Source organism: Adelges cooleyi, unplaced genomic scaffold (assembly GCF_023614345.1).
Source record: "Adelges cooleyi isolate 19-005CV unplaced genomic scaffold, UGA_ACOO_1.1 ACOO_flye_CR_arks_rails_tigmint_CR_PRNA_447, whole genome shotgun sequence".
In the NCBI taxonomy this organism is placed as follows: Eukaryota; Metazoa; Arthropoda; class Insecta; order Hemiptera; family Adelgidae; genus Adelges; species Adelges cooleyi.
The window spans coordinates 441,787-458,024 of NW_026096130.1; the positions used below are offsets into that span (position 1 = coordinate 441,787).

The 16,238-nt window shown below is 28.2% G+C and overlaps 1 protein-coding gene across 1 annotated transcript; it reads left to right on the forward strand.

The window, feature by feature from the left end:
• The first annotated feature begins 4,293 nt into the window (after positions 1-4,293).
• Positions 4,294-16,160, forward strand: LOC126842160 (uncharacterized). The gene is made up of 19 exons (XM_050579046.1): positions 4,294-4,417; positions 4,817-5,000; positions 5,063-5,127; positions 8,237-8,384; positions 8,447-8,511; positions 10,001-10,037; positions 10,101-10,201; positions 10,278-10,461; positions 10,526-10,590; positions 11,213-11,342; positions 11,405-11,469; positions 13,714-13,750; positions 13,814-13,914; positions 13,991-14,174; positions 14,237-14,349; positions 14,861-15,008; positions 15,071-15,135; positions 15,808-15,856; positions 15,919-16,160. Exons 1-19 carry the CDS (start codon positions 4,346-4,348, stop codon positions 16,032-16,034), a joined length of 1,929 nt encoding a protein of 642 aa, XP_050435003.1. The 5' UTR covers positions 4,294-4,345; the 3' UTR covers positions 16,035-16,160.
• The last annotated feature ends 78 nt before the right edge of the window (positions 16,161-16,238 follow it).

The following is a 16,238-nucleotide window of genomic DNA, read 5'->3' on the forward strand; positions in this document are numbered from 1 at the left end:
AATATTTTTGCAGTCACTCGAAACATCTTAAGCAAATAATTTTGTTTGTTTAGCGTATTTAGTAATTATTATAATTGTCTGGTGAAATCCAGACCTTTAGACAAAATAAAAATAGTCTGATTCACATATTGTATTTGATTTTACACTGTTTACTTATAGAATGACGTCTCATTTTTGTGTGCACATGCTATATATACACCCTAATAGTGTTGGTGTCTAATTGTGTAGTTAGAGAAATCTGAATATGTAATAGATACCCGAGGAGCAATTAGGGAACATTAATGTTCAAAAATTACACAAAATGTATTTCAAACACATAACATTATGATCATTCTATTTTAATGTTGTTTGAAAATATTATATAAAAGCCGTATTTTATTTTTATGTTTTTTTACACATTGTAAATGAAATATTAAAAAAATACAAATTAGAAACACATTTCGAGTATAAAGAGGTGTAGTGCATTATAGGGCAAGAGCAATGCATTTTGTTGGCGATTTGAGAACAAGGAGGGTATATGTGTAATGACTAGTGGAATTATGTACCTATTTTTGTTATTGTGTGTTTTCGCTATAATTAAAAACGTGGTTTATGCCAGGCAAACAGCCATCTTTGAATTAATTTTAAACAGTCCAAACAAAAAAAAATGATACGATAGCTGATAAGATGGTTTTTGAAATGATATAACAATTATAATAATACCGCGAGAAAATCTGTAAAATATAACCAAAAAACATAAAAAAATAAAAACAGCCATATATCTTTTATATTTATTTTGTTTATTTAGTGTTATATTGCCATAATATAAATTAAAAAGACAGTGAGAACTCATATAAATGTTAATAGTTAATATTTTGCGGAAGACGGACATTCCATACAAAAAACGGTTCTGTCGTCGTCTTTGTTGTCAATAATAACGATGGCGTCATCCGAGGAATCACATGGTTCGACATGGCCATGATCAGTGGATCTCCTAAAAAATTACATTTAAATTATTTAAATATGGTATTCACCCGATCGGAGGAAAACCACAAATATCTGTTTTTCTATTGTGTGCGCTGCATATTATGTTGTTACTTATTAGATAGTATACAATTATTGCACACTAAATTATTAGGTAAATGATAAAGGAAAACATGACTAAAAAAACGAGTGAGCCGTGGAAATTACTTACAATAGTTATGTGTAAACGTACTTATAACGGGTTCTACCTGAAATACAATTAAAAAATAGCAGAACTTATCATGTGCGTGAACTTTATTGAGATACGATTAATATTATTTTATATATTTGATATTATTGGTTTATGATTACTATAATACGATACATAAATACGAGGCTGTAAGTTGTTAAATTTTCGCTGAACAACAATATACTATAACTGAATATCTATAAACTATCTCTTCGCTAAACTAGTCTCGGTCACTCAATAGAACTTGTGGCACCTGTGCAGAAAAGAAAGACTCATTAACCTTAATGCCATAATATTTATATAGTGGAGTGTCAATTAGACGGCTGAGCCAATCTTTTACTACGCGTTTCCGGACAAACCCTATTAGGTAATTTGAACGGTGAATTTTCTTTTTCTTGATGTGAACGTTGATACTATAATCATCATCCAGCTCACGAGGCAGCAGGTTGACCATTGTATTTACATCTACTGGCACGTTGAGTATTTGTCCAAGAACCACGTATAGGCCATTTCCATGACGAAGCCTTCTGATTGTCATAAACGGAAGTCTTGGCGAGACCAATCGCTCGGTGATTAAATCCAAGTCAGGCAGATGTGGTGGTCGCAATGGATACGTAAAACCATTCGACTTAGATAAAGTAGGTATTTTTAGTTTTTTAAGTGTGGCATAATAAGTGCTACATACAAGAGACGATTCGACGTTAATACCAGGAAATTCACATAAAAGAACATCTTTTGAACAATGTGGAGGTTTTTTTAAATCGTTATCATACTACAATCTACCACATACACTACATACAGCACCAAAGTTATTGTTTAAGAACCTCGATTTAAATTGAGCGTGAGCTTTGGAATGTGAATCATATGGGGCGACAGTGATATATTCTAAAGTTTCAATAGTAGTTCTATCTTCTAATGATTGTTCAAGTTCTGATGAAGTTGATAACATTTATTGAGGCGAATGGGATATATGTGGAGAATACATTATTGGCAATGTAGTGGAAGTACTAGTTGATACTACTTGAGAAGTTCTAAAAATAGATTTTTGGCGCTCTTTGAATTCTTTTTGTTTACCCACGTTTGTTTTAGGCATAGCTAAAATGTTACAAAAATATGTTTAAGGTGAATCGGAATCGAACTCCGGTTTATTTATTTTACGTTATGGCCTAAATATATAAATATACCTATTTTTAAAAAAAATGTTTAAATAGCAATGATGTGTAGATGTTAATTATTTAAATTTAATCACACAAAGAAATAACATGGAAGAAAAGAGAGAAAAAACTAAAAAAAAAGTTTTCGGATTAAACGGATTGGAACTCCGGTCCGTGAGCGTCTCTTACTGTGCTGCGTTACGCACTTGTCGATACATCTAATTTAGTTAAATAGATACAATTATTCTTAGCACATCATTAATAGATTTTTTTTTCGTTTTGTTCTAATTTTTTTTCTAATTTTTTATTATTTATATCATCACTGTTTATTCAAATTAAATTTTTTATTTTTTATTAAATAATTACCTAATCATTTTTCGTTACGGTCTATAAAATGTACGATACACATATTATATAATATTATATTAAGTATATTACCTAATTCTAATTTTCTATTCTATTTTACTTTTGTGTTTTATTTAATTAATAAAATACTTACTTGTACATTATAATTTTACTTATATAATATAATTATTATTTTATAATTTTTACATTTTAACAGTAATAAAATTATTAGACAAAACAACTTTAAACTTAACCCTTGTGTTGTTAGGTGATGACAATATAAATAACAAAATTGTATTGGCATAGATTAAAGCTAGTCTTATGAAAAATACAGAGGTACCGTCAAAATTGGTTCAACGTAATTTTTTAGTATATTTTACATTGTCATTTCTTCACAACCTGTCACGAATTAATCCCATCTGTCACATCAATATCTGTGACCATATTTTGTTTCTATTACACACATAATTAAGACAATCTACAGCACCGCTCTGAAAATCGGCTGCGCTTTCAAACTATCACCTTGTATGTATACAATATAATAATATGTAAGTATGACACGGCTGTGGCCGGTAGCCACTCTCCAAAATCGGCAAACCATTGAAAATCTATCATTTTCAGCGTATGTGACTTTGTACTTGACAGGGTAAATATAATAAAAATCAATTATACAAATTTGGCATTAGCTCAACAAAGGTACTATCGTTTCTAATAACAGCCTATAAGAAGTTACCTGAAGACGACGGTTCGTTTGAATGTATAAAGGCGTACGTCGGATGTCCACTGACAAAACAAATGTTATTAAATTAATATTTTACAAGTACCGTATAGAAACAATAATGGAAAAATAAATTCACAATGAAAGTAAATAAGACAACAAAATATGTACAGTGATCAATAATTAATAAAGAAAAAATGTATGCTTGAATAAAACATTTATTCATATATTATGTATTGGTTGTTTTAAAATAGCAATCTGATTTCAATGAAAATTGATAGTTTTATTATAAGCCAATATAATAATAATAATAACGTTTATGAATAGCTACTTAAAAAACAGCACAGTTACATTTTTGAAAATTTTACATTAGTCGCGATTAATAAATTTATAACGCCTTATGGTTTCACAAGTCCTAATATACTAAATACCAATCTTTGGCTTCCAATATTTGTGCACAAGGCGAAGATGCTACTAGATACCTATTGTTGTGCACTTCTCTAATTTAACGTTTCACCTGTCCATTTTTCTAGGTGTAAAACTAGGTTTTCCTAAACATCACCTTATATTGTTCGAAATTGATGTTAAGTTTTTAGAATTTCTTGACTTTAAGACAATCATATTAAACAACTTAGAAAGTAGTGGTTTTTAATCGTTGATAATTTTATTTCTTTTTCACTCGTTTCATTTTTTTTTTATCTTCAATAATATATGCGATACGGTTCGGTATTTATTTTTATATATATTTTGTATTCTATCGCACATGCAATATTTTATAAAATATACAGTTGTATACACTTAAAACTAGGTCATAAGCATACATACTTGGTGCGAAAACACATAAGCTAACGATAAAGTTGCAATAGCAAAATAGCAAAAAACCATTTTCATTTACTAGCTGGTCTCGTAACACAAGCCACGTATATATTTTGAATTATGTTATCAACAAATATTATACTACTATTGTGTGTCGTGGGTTTTAAAGCGGATGATGGTCCTTCTTGGACGGTATGTATCAAAAGTTCAGAAATATTAATTAAACGCTTACAGTAAACATGTCTTAAATAACATAAAATCTTATTGCCGTAAAAATATATTATGGACGGTAACATATTTCCGATATAAATTGTAATGATTATTGTATAAATGACATTGTAAGCAGAGTGATGCAAATTGTTAATCGATTAATTGGAATTAAAATTTTTATTATTATTTTTGAAACCATTAGAATGGTTTTTAAATGAATAACAGCACCAAATAAACACATCAAAATCTGAAAAAATTAAATCATTTGTTTTGTTATAAATGTAAAAAATAAATACTTTATGCTTTTAACTTATCAACTTAATTTATTTTCCTTTCTTAATAAAATTATTCCCAGAAAATTAACTGTACATATTATTCTAGAATATAAATCCAAATTTGAATAACTTGTCAACGAAGAAATGGAAGAAAATATTTAACCAATACGACAGCCTGAATGTAGGTTTAATCTCTGCAACGGAATTACAGAAACTATTATACGGAGAGTTCCAAGTATTTCTCACCATTCGCCAAGCAAATGAATATACATATTTAATTAATTTACTAAGTAATAAAAAAAAAACATAATCTAAGAAATATTCATTCAACGAGTGCCTTAATTATTTTCAGAAAACCATGAAATAGGATTGAAACAGGTGAAAAAAATGGAACCGATAATACATATTTTGTCTCAGGTTTGTTCAGTTTTTTTGTTAATGTGTAGGCTGATCTATTTATTTAAATGTTGCAGATTTTGCGGTTATTATACCATTGTGTAATATTATAAAATAACTAAGTTTTAAAAATTTTAGAAGATCTACAAACTTTAAAAATTATAATGATAATGAAAATATGCTTATAACATTTTATGATAAGAGTAATTAGCTTAACATGTTTAATCAACCTATTCATACTTAGCCTTTTAGAATTTTGTAAGTTTTGATGCTTTCGGTCGATGTATCTCAACCCCATAGAACTTGATACTTGTTTTGGTTGTAAATGAAAGTTTTAATATCTAACTAAACAAATATTTCAAATAAACATTATAGAAAGTCAAGCCAAATTATAAGTTAAGCGAATCGTAACTTTTTTTAACACTTTTTAGCTTCGATGCAGAGCAGCGAAGGTGTTGGTTTTACTCTGATGTGGGCTTTTTTTTCATCTGTATACACTATAACTTTTTTAATACTGGACCAACTCCTTCAAGTAGCCACTCTATAAAATACTAATTTCATCTAGCTGGTACTTTGGGGGGTAAAAAGTGAAAAAGTTTACTTCTTCATAGTCGAAATTTGAGAAGAAAAAAAAACCGGTACGAGTTTTTAAGTTAGAAATTTTACTGGCCATAATTTCGAGAAAAAGAGTTGGATCGAGTTGAAAAGTATATAGAATCAGAATCTCACGGCATGTATATTATATTATATACAGAGTGATTCATTAATGATAAGACCACTTAAAAATTATTTTAATTTACGGAAAAACCAAAGCACAATAACATATTTTTCTCGATATTTTCGTTTGCCGTGGTAGAGTTTACTTACGGCGTTCTCTTTTTTTTATGTATTTTAGCGCTAGTTTAAATTATATTTCACGTGCCATGCAAAGAGACCTTATGTACAACAATATGTTTTTCAACGATGGTGACGCTTTTTATAATTAATGACTACTGCCTTTACGAATCCGTAAAACGCAAAGAAAGTTTTAATAAAAAAAAGCCCTTGTGTGAACAATTACTATCAATACCTACACATATTAAGTATGGCTACTGACGGAATATTCATATGGCTATATACCATTACAATGGGGTTGGGACTTAGTTGGACCAAACTGACTGAATGTGATAAAATCATTTTCAAACAATTGTTTCGATAATACTCTTGTAATGGCAATAATGATTAATGAGCTTAATATTGTATTTTTACTATAGAAGTGTCTACAGAGCCCAGAGGGTAAACCACTCTTGGGAATCAGTGTACAAATCTCCAGACATCTTTGGAAATCTTAATCTGTTGTACAAATTATTTAATAGTGGTCTACGATTAGAGCTGTTCTTTTTTATGCAATTTTTTTTAACCTTTCTTACCGATATCTTGTAACCAATAATATATAATGCAAATATGTTTCCGCCACCTGTTGACTGTTGATACAATCTCAGTCGTTTACGCCTACATGCGTACAACCAACATAGTGTAATTTGTGTGATTGGTTTTACCTTAAAAAAAAAATATATCCACTACAGATTTCTAAGAAATGTTTTTACGACGATATAGCCTCATTCTAGAAAAATCTTTGGCATACTGAAGAATCCTCCAGTAGCCAAAAGCAATCAGAAAATATTTAAAAATGCCCATCGCTTCCGCAAAATTTTAAAATAGTTTAAATGGCGGCAACTTGAAGGAAAATTTTCAAAAAATTAGTGGTCTCGTTTTATAGACCAATTTGAACCAACAAGTCCACTGGTCATCAGAATCTCACGGCTTGTATATAATATGATATACAGAGTGATTCATTAATAATTAGACCACGTATAAATAATTTTAATTTTTACAAAGTCAGGTTTTGTAAAATTTCGCACATCGACGCATGTGTTTGAATAGTGACACCGAGTACAAAAAGTAAAAAAAAATTTTTAAATATGATTTGGTATTCAAGTATTGTTCATCAAATTTGGGTCTTATCGAAAAAAAACATTTTTTTTTCTCGCGTTCACTCGAAAACACAATTTCTTTACTTTAGAAAAACACTTTGGTGATATTTCGATGTACGTTTCCATTTCCACTATTTATATAAATAAAAATAATAATAATATAGTAACCGTTTACATACAATTTTTTTACAAGTTCAAAACACTGTAACTATTATTTAGATAGCTACTAGGCTATCTAAGCTTGCGTTATAATAATGTGAAAATATTCGATTTTTACATTAATTGTATTGAATATTAATGACTATTTTTAATTATTTAGTTACACTCTGTATGAAACTCTCTAAATCTCATATTTCATCAAGTTGGTACTTTGGGGGGTTAAAAGTTGAAAAAGTTTACTTCTTTACAGTCGAAACTATACGAGTAAAATAGAACTTATACTGGCTATAATTTCGAGAAAAAGAGTCAGATCTAGTTGAAATGTATATAGAATATTTATTTGGTAAGCCCGCACACGTCAGTTGTATCAAATTGAAATTATACTCATTTCCCACCTCCCTAGGGGGGCGGTACAAGTGTTTTGTTTTTTTAGTTTTTAGCCGTATTTTTACGACCTTTAAGTTGAAAATTTGTCAGTAGTTAGAACACATATGTATTCAAAACATATTAAACGGAAAACAAATTCGGCACTACACGGTGTATCTGGTGTGAGAAACGAAAAAAATAGTGTTATTTTTGTTATATTGGCATCATCGTGTACCCGAACGCCATGTTGTTGCACGCTCTTATCTGCTCTGAAATGATATCAGTTGATACAGAACATTGTATATTTTTTTATATATATATTTTTTAAATCTCATCTACTAAAACGCTTGTTTTTATTCTGGTTGTAACATGTATTGTGGAGTCAAACGTTTATGACGTTGTTTGAGGATTACATTATCAATTTTTATTATTTAATAAAAAACCAATTTGTCAACATAACTTAATTAATAAGTTACGGTTGATAGTAAGTTGATTTGAACAGAACTCTACGTTTGCGGATTGACTGAATTCAAACTAACCTGCACATAAAATTGTTGTATCTAAGCCTTACCAAAAAAGTCATTATTAAATTGAAACAATATATGCTTATTAATTTTTTTTTTTTTTTTTAGAGAAATACTGAAGAGGAGAAAGAAAACTTTATTGAAAATTATAATCTGTCGAAAGAAGTTTTCGTGGACAAAATAGCGAGTTATTTTACTGAACTGTTCTTAGACAAGAAAGAAGTTTTAGAAGTACTCAAAGTTGTCGGCCACGACGGTAGTAAAAAACTTAACTATTTATTGAATTTTGATTTTTAATTATCTACAAACTGTTTATAGCAAAATTACCAATTGAATCGAAGAAGTATCAGAAAATAATAAAAATGTTGACGGCTTCGCAACGGGTTGGTAGTTTTAATTCTAATAATATTTTTACTTTATTAGTATGATTGATCATAAAACCAGGGGGAAAGATGATATTAAAATTTTGTTCTTGGAAAATTAGCAGCAATACTCATTAAAAATATTATTTAAACATGTTCATCTTAGATAAAAAGTTATAAATTTAAAAAAAAAATTTTTTTTTTTAATCGTTAAATAAATATATTTTTTTTTATTGTAAATTCATTGCTATTGCATAAAAAAATAAGTATTAGATAGAGATTATCTACCATCTAAAAGCAAGCTTGTGTTGAAGGTAGAGAGCGATAATTTATAATAATAAGTAAATAATAAATAAATAAGGTGTTTATGATAACTGCTTGTAAACGTATATATAACTTATTCTAAGTACAATAATAACGAGTTATTTTAACATTTTTATAATTATCGATTATATTCATTATAATTATAACAGGCATAGAATTAAAATAAGTATGACCCGGGTAGTCCACGAATTTTCGACCAAATGCTTTTTTAAAATACATCACTTTAACATCGTATGCTAAATCCAATTATCTATATTTTTACCTACTAATATAATGGAAGTTTTTTTAAATAGTAAATGCAGCTAATACATTAAATAATTTAATGTTTTGACTTGTTGATCCTTCAAGAGTAGTTTTCTGTAAACATATTCGAACAATTTGTCTTTGTTGGATTAATAAAGGTTTTAGGGCATTAGCAGACTGGCCTTCCTAAAAAAGTAGACCATATTGCATTAATGCTTAGAAAATTAAAAATTAGACCCAGATTACGAATACTAAAGACTCTTAATGTTATGCATTTTATATCATTGCATGAGTTATTATTATCGCAGACATGCATTTTTAATGCATCAAAATTATCTTCTCTATTATTAATCATGAGATTCATAAACATAGTTTTATTATAATTTATCGACAGTTATCTATGGTTTAGAAAATCGACTACTCTTTTAAAACCTTTAGTATCTTTAATACGTACACCAACCCATGAATTTCCCGAGAAAAGTAAGCACGTAATAACATTTTTTTATCAGAAATCTTTCGAAATTATTGTTTTGTATTTTGTTTTCAGAGCAAACTTATAAGTTTTAATATTCTCTAGATGTTTTTACATGAAACGACATTTATTTTTATTTAATTATTTCGTTCAAATGGCACGAGGGACTGAAAATGTTAAACATGTTCTTCTAAGATAAAAAAAAACATAATTTTTCTAATTTTATTCACTGTATTTATCGATGAATAAATAACTTCCAGAAAATGTTTTCCTATATCTGCCGTCAAGTTTTCCATTTTGGTATCGAATTGTACTTATAACATTTCATTTATTTGTTTGGTACTTAAATATTTTAATATTTAAATATGTTTTACAATAGTAGTTTCGCGTATGAGTTTAATCATATCAAAAATGAATACGCATTTTGTGTTATAACATATAATAGAATAACGTATTTGTTAAAACTTCTAGATGGCACGTATACACAAGGATTTTTATTTAAATAACGGTAAATAGTTAAAAACAACATTGTAGTCGTCATTTTTATTAATTAACATTTACATTTTTCCAGGCGATCCTGATGTTGATTTTCTTCAATATATACGTAAACATTGGCTGTTCAGTGATGAATCTGCGTCTCTTATAACTAATCCCGACAATCCACTCATTAGTGTAATTGGCTATTAAATAATATAACCTTTTTGGATCGATACCAATGATTGAAATTTAACTGTACATATTATTCTAGAATATAAATCCAAATCTGAATAACTTGTCACCGAATAAATGGAGGAAGATTTTTAACCAATACGACAGCGACAATGATGGTTTTATATCCGCAACGCAATTACAGAAACTATTATACGAACAGTTCAATGTATTTATCACCATTCGCCATATAAAGGCATATATACGGGAATTTTATTATAGGGGTAATACCAAAAAAAACCTTATTCTACGAAATATTCATTCAACAAGTGTCTTAATTTTTTTCAGAAATCCATGCTATAGGACTGAACATAGTGAAAAAAATGAGACCGATGATATTTGTTTTGTCACAGGTTTGTTCAGTTTTTTTTGAAACTGTGAAGGATGATCTATTTATTAAATTTGGCAGTTTTTGCGGTTTTTTCCAGATCTACCACCTTTAGGAATTTTAATGATAGTGGAAATATGTAATAACATTTTATGATTGGGAGTAATTAGCTTAAAATGTAGAAAGCTTGTCTCATACCTAGCACACTAACATTTTCTCAGTTTTTATATAGTTTCGGTCGAATTTATCTCAACCCCATAGACCTTGGTATTTGTTTTGGTTATAACTGAAAGTTTAATATCTAACTCTATAAGTTAGATACTGTACACCATAAATCATACAAACATTTCAAATAAACCATAAAGAAACTTCAACCAAATTATAAGTTAAACAAATTGTAATTTTTTTTAACACTTTTTCTAAAATGTCTGTCCAAAACTAATTATTGATTAGAAAAAGTATTAACTAGGTATCATTTAAATTTCAACAATTTGAAGTATAATTTACAAATGTAAAAATCAATAACTAATATGTCGCGCAAAGAAAAAACTACAAAATTGATGTTTATTATCCTTAAAAAAATATTTTCATCTAAGCCTTACCAAAAAAAGTAATTTGTTATGAAACAATTTTTCTAATTTTTTTAGAGAGAAGAGAAGAATAAAAATAATAAAATGTCGACAAATGTTTTCGTGGACATAATAGCGAGTTATTTTACGGAACTGTTCTTAGACAAGAAAGAAGTTTTAGAAGTACTCAAAATTGTCGGCCACGACGGTAGTAAAAAACTTAACTATTTATTGAATTTTGTTTTTTAATTGCCTACAAACTGTTTATAGAAAAATCATCAATTGAATGGACGGAGTATCACGAAATAATAAAAATGTTGACGCCTTCGCTACTGGTTCGTAGTTATAATTCTAATATTATTTTTACTTTATTAGTACGATTGATTATAACAACAAAATGATATTCAAAGTTTGTCCTCGAAAAATTAGCAACAATATTCATTAGTTAAAATTTTATTTTTGTACTTGAATATTTGAATTTTGAATAACATTTTAGCTTCGATGCAAAGCGAGAAGGTATTGATTTTACTCTGATGTGTGTTTTTTTTTTATCTGTATACACTGTAACTTTTTTAATACTAAACCAATTCCTTAGGGTAGCATTTCTATAAATCGAAAAGTTCATCTAGTTTGTACTTTGGGGGGTTAAAAGTTGAAAAAGTTTACTTCTTCACAGACGAAATTTGAAAAAACAAAATAAAACAAAACCGTACGAGTTTTTAAGTTAGAAATTTTGCTGGCTATAGTTTCGAGAAAGTGAGTCGGATCGAGTTGAAATTTATAAGAAATATTTATTTGGTATGCCCGCGCACGTCAGTTGTATTAAATTTAAATTAAACCCATTTCCCACCCCCTAGATGGAGTTCAAGTTTTATTGTTTTTGTAGTTTATTAGTCGTAATTTTAAGACACTTAAGTTGAAAATTTGTCAGTAGTTAGAACTCATATGTATTCATAACATATTAAACGGAAAACAAATTCGGCACTACAGGTTTATTTTAATTGCCGGAAAATTCTGTTTTCGCAGATTGCGTATATTTTAACAAAAAAACACTTAAAATCTTAAAAAAAATTATAAAAGCAAGGTATCGGTTCTACTATGATAACTACAAACACGGTGTACCAGAAGTGAGAAACGAACAGACGCGAATAACTGTCGGTTGGTAACGTCGACCCGTGTTAGGTTAAGACCCAATGGTCAGTATCATAATATTGTGTTTATTACATGATATCACAGACGACTAAATGGTGTAACTGATTACAGTACATACACGATTTATTGAGGAAAAAACCGACCCGTCTACTTATTAAGACACTTAATGATTCTGACTTGACAAAACCACTGTCGTTATCTCGTTATTTTATCGCCCCCGTTATATTACAGTACCGAAGGTCAACTATGAGTATATGAGGTCCAACTACCTGCAAACTATGAAGAGGCCTGTTGTTTTTTGGATTCAGATTAAGTGTTGGTTTTTATGCAGTATATCGCCCCAAAATATATTTTATATTAAACAATTTTTTTAAATGAACACTAATGTTTTGCGTATTGCTATACTGTTATTCATTTAAAGAGATTCACGCTTGATTGTTTAATTTATCTTATATTAGATAATCTGCTTCGTGCTAATTTTAATTTTTTAGTTTATGAACTTGTAGCTCTAATTTTGTATAAAATATTTCATTATTTTATTACTATGTTCAAATTAAGATATATTTTAATAATAATTAAAAACCATAAATGATAATACTCTACATTATGACTAGATCAAATCTCGTAAGCATTTAACTTTGTGATACTGCTCCTATACTATTATTAAGAAAACATAATTTTTAAAATCTCCATAACACAACACGTTTTCTTTGATAAAATTTAAAAATCTATGAAAAGTTTTTTGAATTGCATTTTTTTTGTACATTGACAATCTAGTAAAATAGAAGTATAATAGAGCTTTGAAAGAATATAATCTATGAAGTATAAATAGTTAGTGTGAGATTGCTCTTATGGAAGTATATAATACATAAATACTAATTTTATTGAGAATAAGCGATTATAATTTAAACTATGGAATACAAACGATTGAAACTTGAATCATCGACCATTCCAACTAAATTTAACAAGACATGGATTATGTGTTGTTTGGTCCACTAAAGTGATAAAATCACTTTCGAAAAAACCCTTTGATGCAAATGGTGGTTAGTATTTTCAAAACAGTACAGACCAAACCAAGCACAGTGTAAGCCATTAATGTTAGAAAGTATTAAATTGATGCACGGGGACTGAAAACGTTCAACACGTTCTTCTAAGATAAAAAAAACGTAGTTTATCAAATTTTATTCTCTGTATCGATGAATAAAAACTTTCAGAAAATGTTTTTCCTATATCTGACGTCAAGTTTTCCATTTTGGTATCGAATTGTACTTATAACATTTCATTTATTTGTTTGGTACTTAAATATTTTAATACTTAAATATGTTTTACAATAGTAGTTTCGCGTATGAGTTTAATCATATCAAATAATGAATACGAATTTTGTGTTATAACATATAATAAAATAACGTATTTGTTAAAACTTCTAGATGGCACGTATACACAAGGATTTTTGTTTAAATAACGGTAAATAGTTAAAAACAACATTGTAGTCGTCATTTTTATTAATTAACATTTACATTTTTCCAGGCGATCCTAATGTTGATTTTCTTCAATATATACGTAAACATTGGCTGTTCAGAGATGAATCTGCGTCTCTTATAACTAATCTCGACAATCCACTCATGAGTGTAATTGGCCAATAAATAATAAAACCTTTTTGGTTCGATACCAATGATTGAAATTCAACTATACATATTATTCTAGAATATAAATCCAAATCTGAATAACTTATCAACGAAGGAATGGAAGATGATTTTAAACAAATACGACAGCGACAATGTTGGTTCAATCTCCGCAACGAAATTACAGAAATTATTATACGAACAGTTCAATGTATTTATCACTATTCGCCAAGCAGAGGAATATATATATTTAATTCATTTACAGGGTAATAAAAAAAAACCATATTCTTAAAAAAATACATTCAACAAATGCCTTAATTATTCTCAGAAAACCATGAAATAGCATTGGAACATGGAGAAAAAATGAAACCGATAATAAACCATGAAATAGGATTGGAACATGTGAAAAAATTGGAACCAATAATATGTATTTTGTCACAGGTTTGTTCAGTTTTTTCTTGTTACTGTTTAGGCTGATCTATTTATTAAATTTTGCAGTTTTTGCGGTTATTTTATTACTGCGTAATATTATAAAATACCTAAGTTTTTTAATTTTCCAGAAAATTTACCAACTTTAGAAATTTTAATGAAAATGAAAATATGTTTGTAACATTTTATACCATACAAATATTCCAAATAAACCCTACTGAAAGTTTAACCAAATTATAAGTTAAACAAATCACAATTTTTTTAACACTTTTTTTAAAATGTCTTTGCAAAACTAATTATAGATCAGAAAAAAATCTAAGCAAATTATTCCCAATTAAAATGTTAACTAGGTATGTAAGTCACCATTTAAGTTTCAACAATTGATAGATTACAAGGAAGAGTACAGATTTGAGTGTGGTCTAAAATTGTAAAAAAACAATAAGTAATAGGTCTCATAATGAAAAAAAAATGCCTACCAAAAAAAGACAGCATTAAACAACACGCGCTTCTCAAATTTTTTTAGAGGAAAAGTAAAGAGAAGAATGAAAGCTTTATTAAAAATAACAAAATGTTGACTGAAGATTTCGTGACCATAATAAAGGAAAAGTTTCCGATGGTGTTCTTTAAGAAAGAAGAAGTTTTAGAACTACTCAACGTTGTCGGCCACGACGGTAGTAAAAAACTTAACTATTTATTGAATTTTGTTTTTTAATTATCTACAACCTGTTTATAGAAAAATTGCCGATTGAATTGACGGAGTACCACGAAATACTAAAAATGTTGCCGGCTACGCTACGGGTTAGTAGTTATAATTCTAATACTATTTTTACTTTAAAAGTGCGATTGATCATAATACTAGGTGGAGAGATGATATTAAAATTTTGTCCTCAAAAAATTAGCAATAATATTCATTAAAAATATAATTAAAATTTTATTTTCGTACTTGAATATTTGAATTTTGAATAACATTTTTGCCATCGCAAATCATTCGAAATTATTGTTTTGTATTATGTCTCTAGAACAAACTTATAAGTTTTAAAGTAGGTATTTTATAGATGTTTTTACACATGTAAATAATATATAGATATGTACTACACAAAGAAATAATTGGAATGCACTCTTAGAACATAAATTTTGTTATGCCATTCAAATTGGCACAGTTGACTAAAAGCGTTAAACATGTCTTCTTTGAAGGAAAAAAAATGTAATTTTTCCAATTCTATTCACTGTAATTATCGATGAATACATAACTGAAAATGATTTACCTATATCTGCCATGAAGTTTTTCAATCTCGTATCGAATTGTATTTTTTATATTTTATTTATTTATTCAGTACGAAAATATTTTAACATTTTAGTGTGTTTTACAAAAGCACGTAGATTCACGTATGAATTTATTAATATCGAATAATGAATACGCATTTTGTGTTATAACATATAATAGAATAACGTGTTTGTTAAAACTTCTAGATGGTACGTATATACAATGATTATTCAATACATAGCGGTGTAAATAAATGTAAGTCTTCGGAACACCAATGTAGTCATCATTTTTATTGATTATCATTTACATTTTTCCAGACACCGTTTTGGTTAGTTTTCCCACATGGATACGTCGCAGTAGGCTGTACAGAGAGATACCTGGTTCTTGCGCATTTGAAGTCCACGATCGACTTAAGAGTGCAATTTGCCTTTGAAAAATATAACAAATTTTAATTTTTTTCAGACATAACAATATATTTCTTAAAAATTAATATTAATGAATACTGATGCACTAGAATACTACATTTTTAAATAAAAATATACATACATGTCAATAGAAATAAACGGTTGTTAATAATCAATAGATTGTTTAATTAATTTGTAAAATTGCTATAGATTTAATAAATATAATTCGCGTG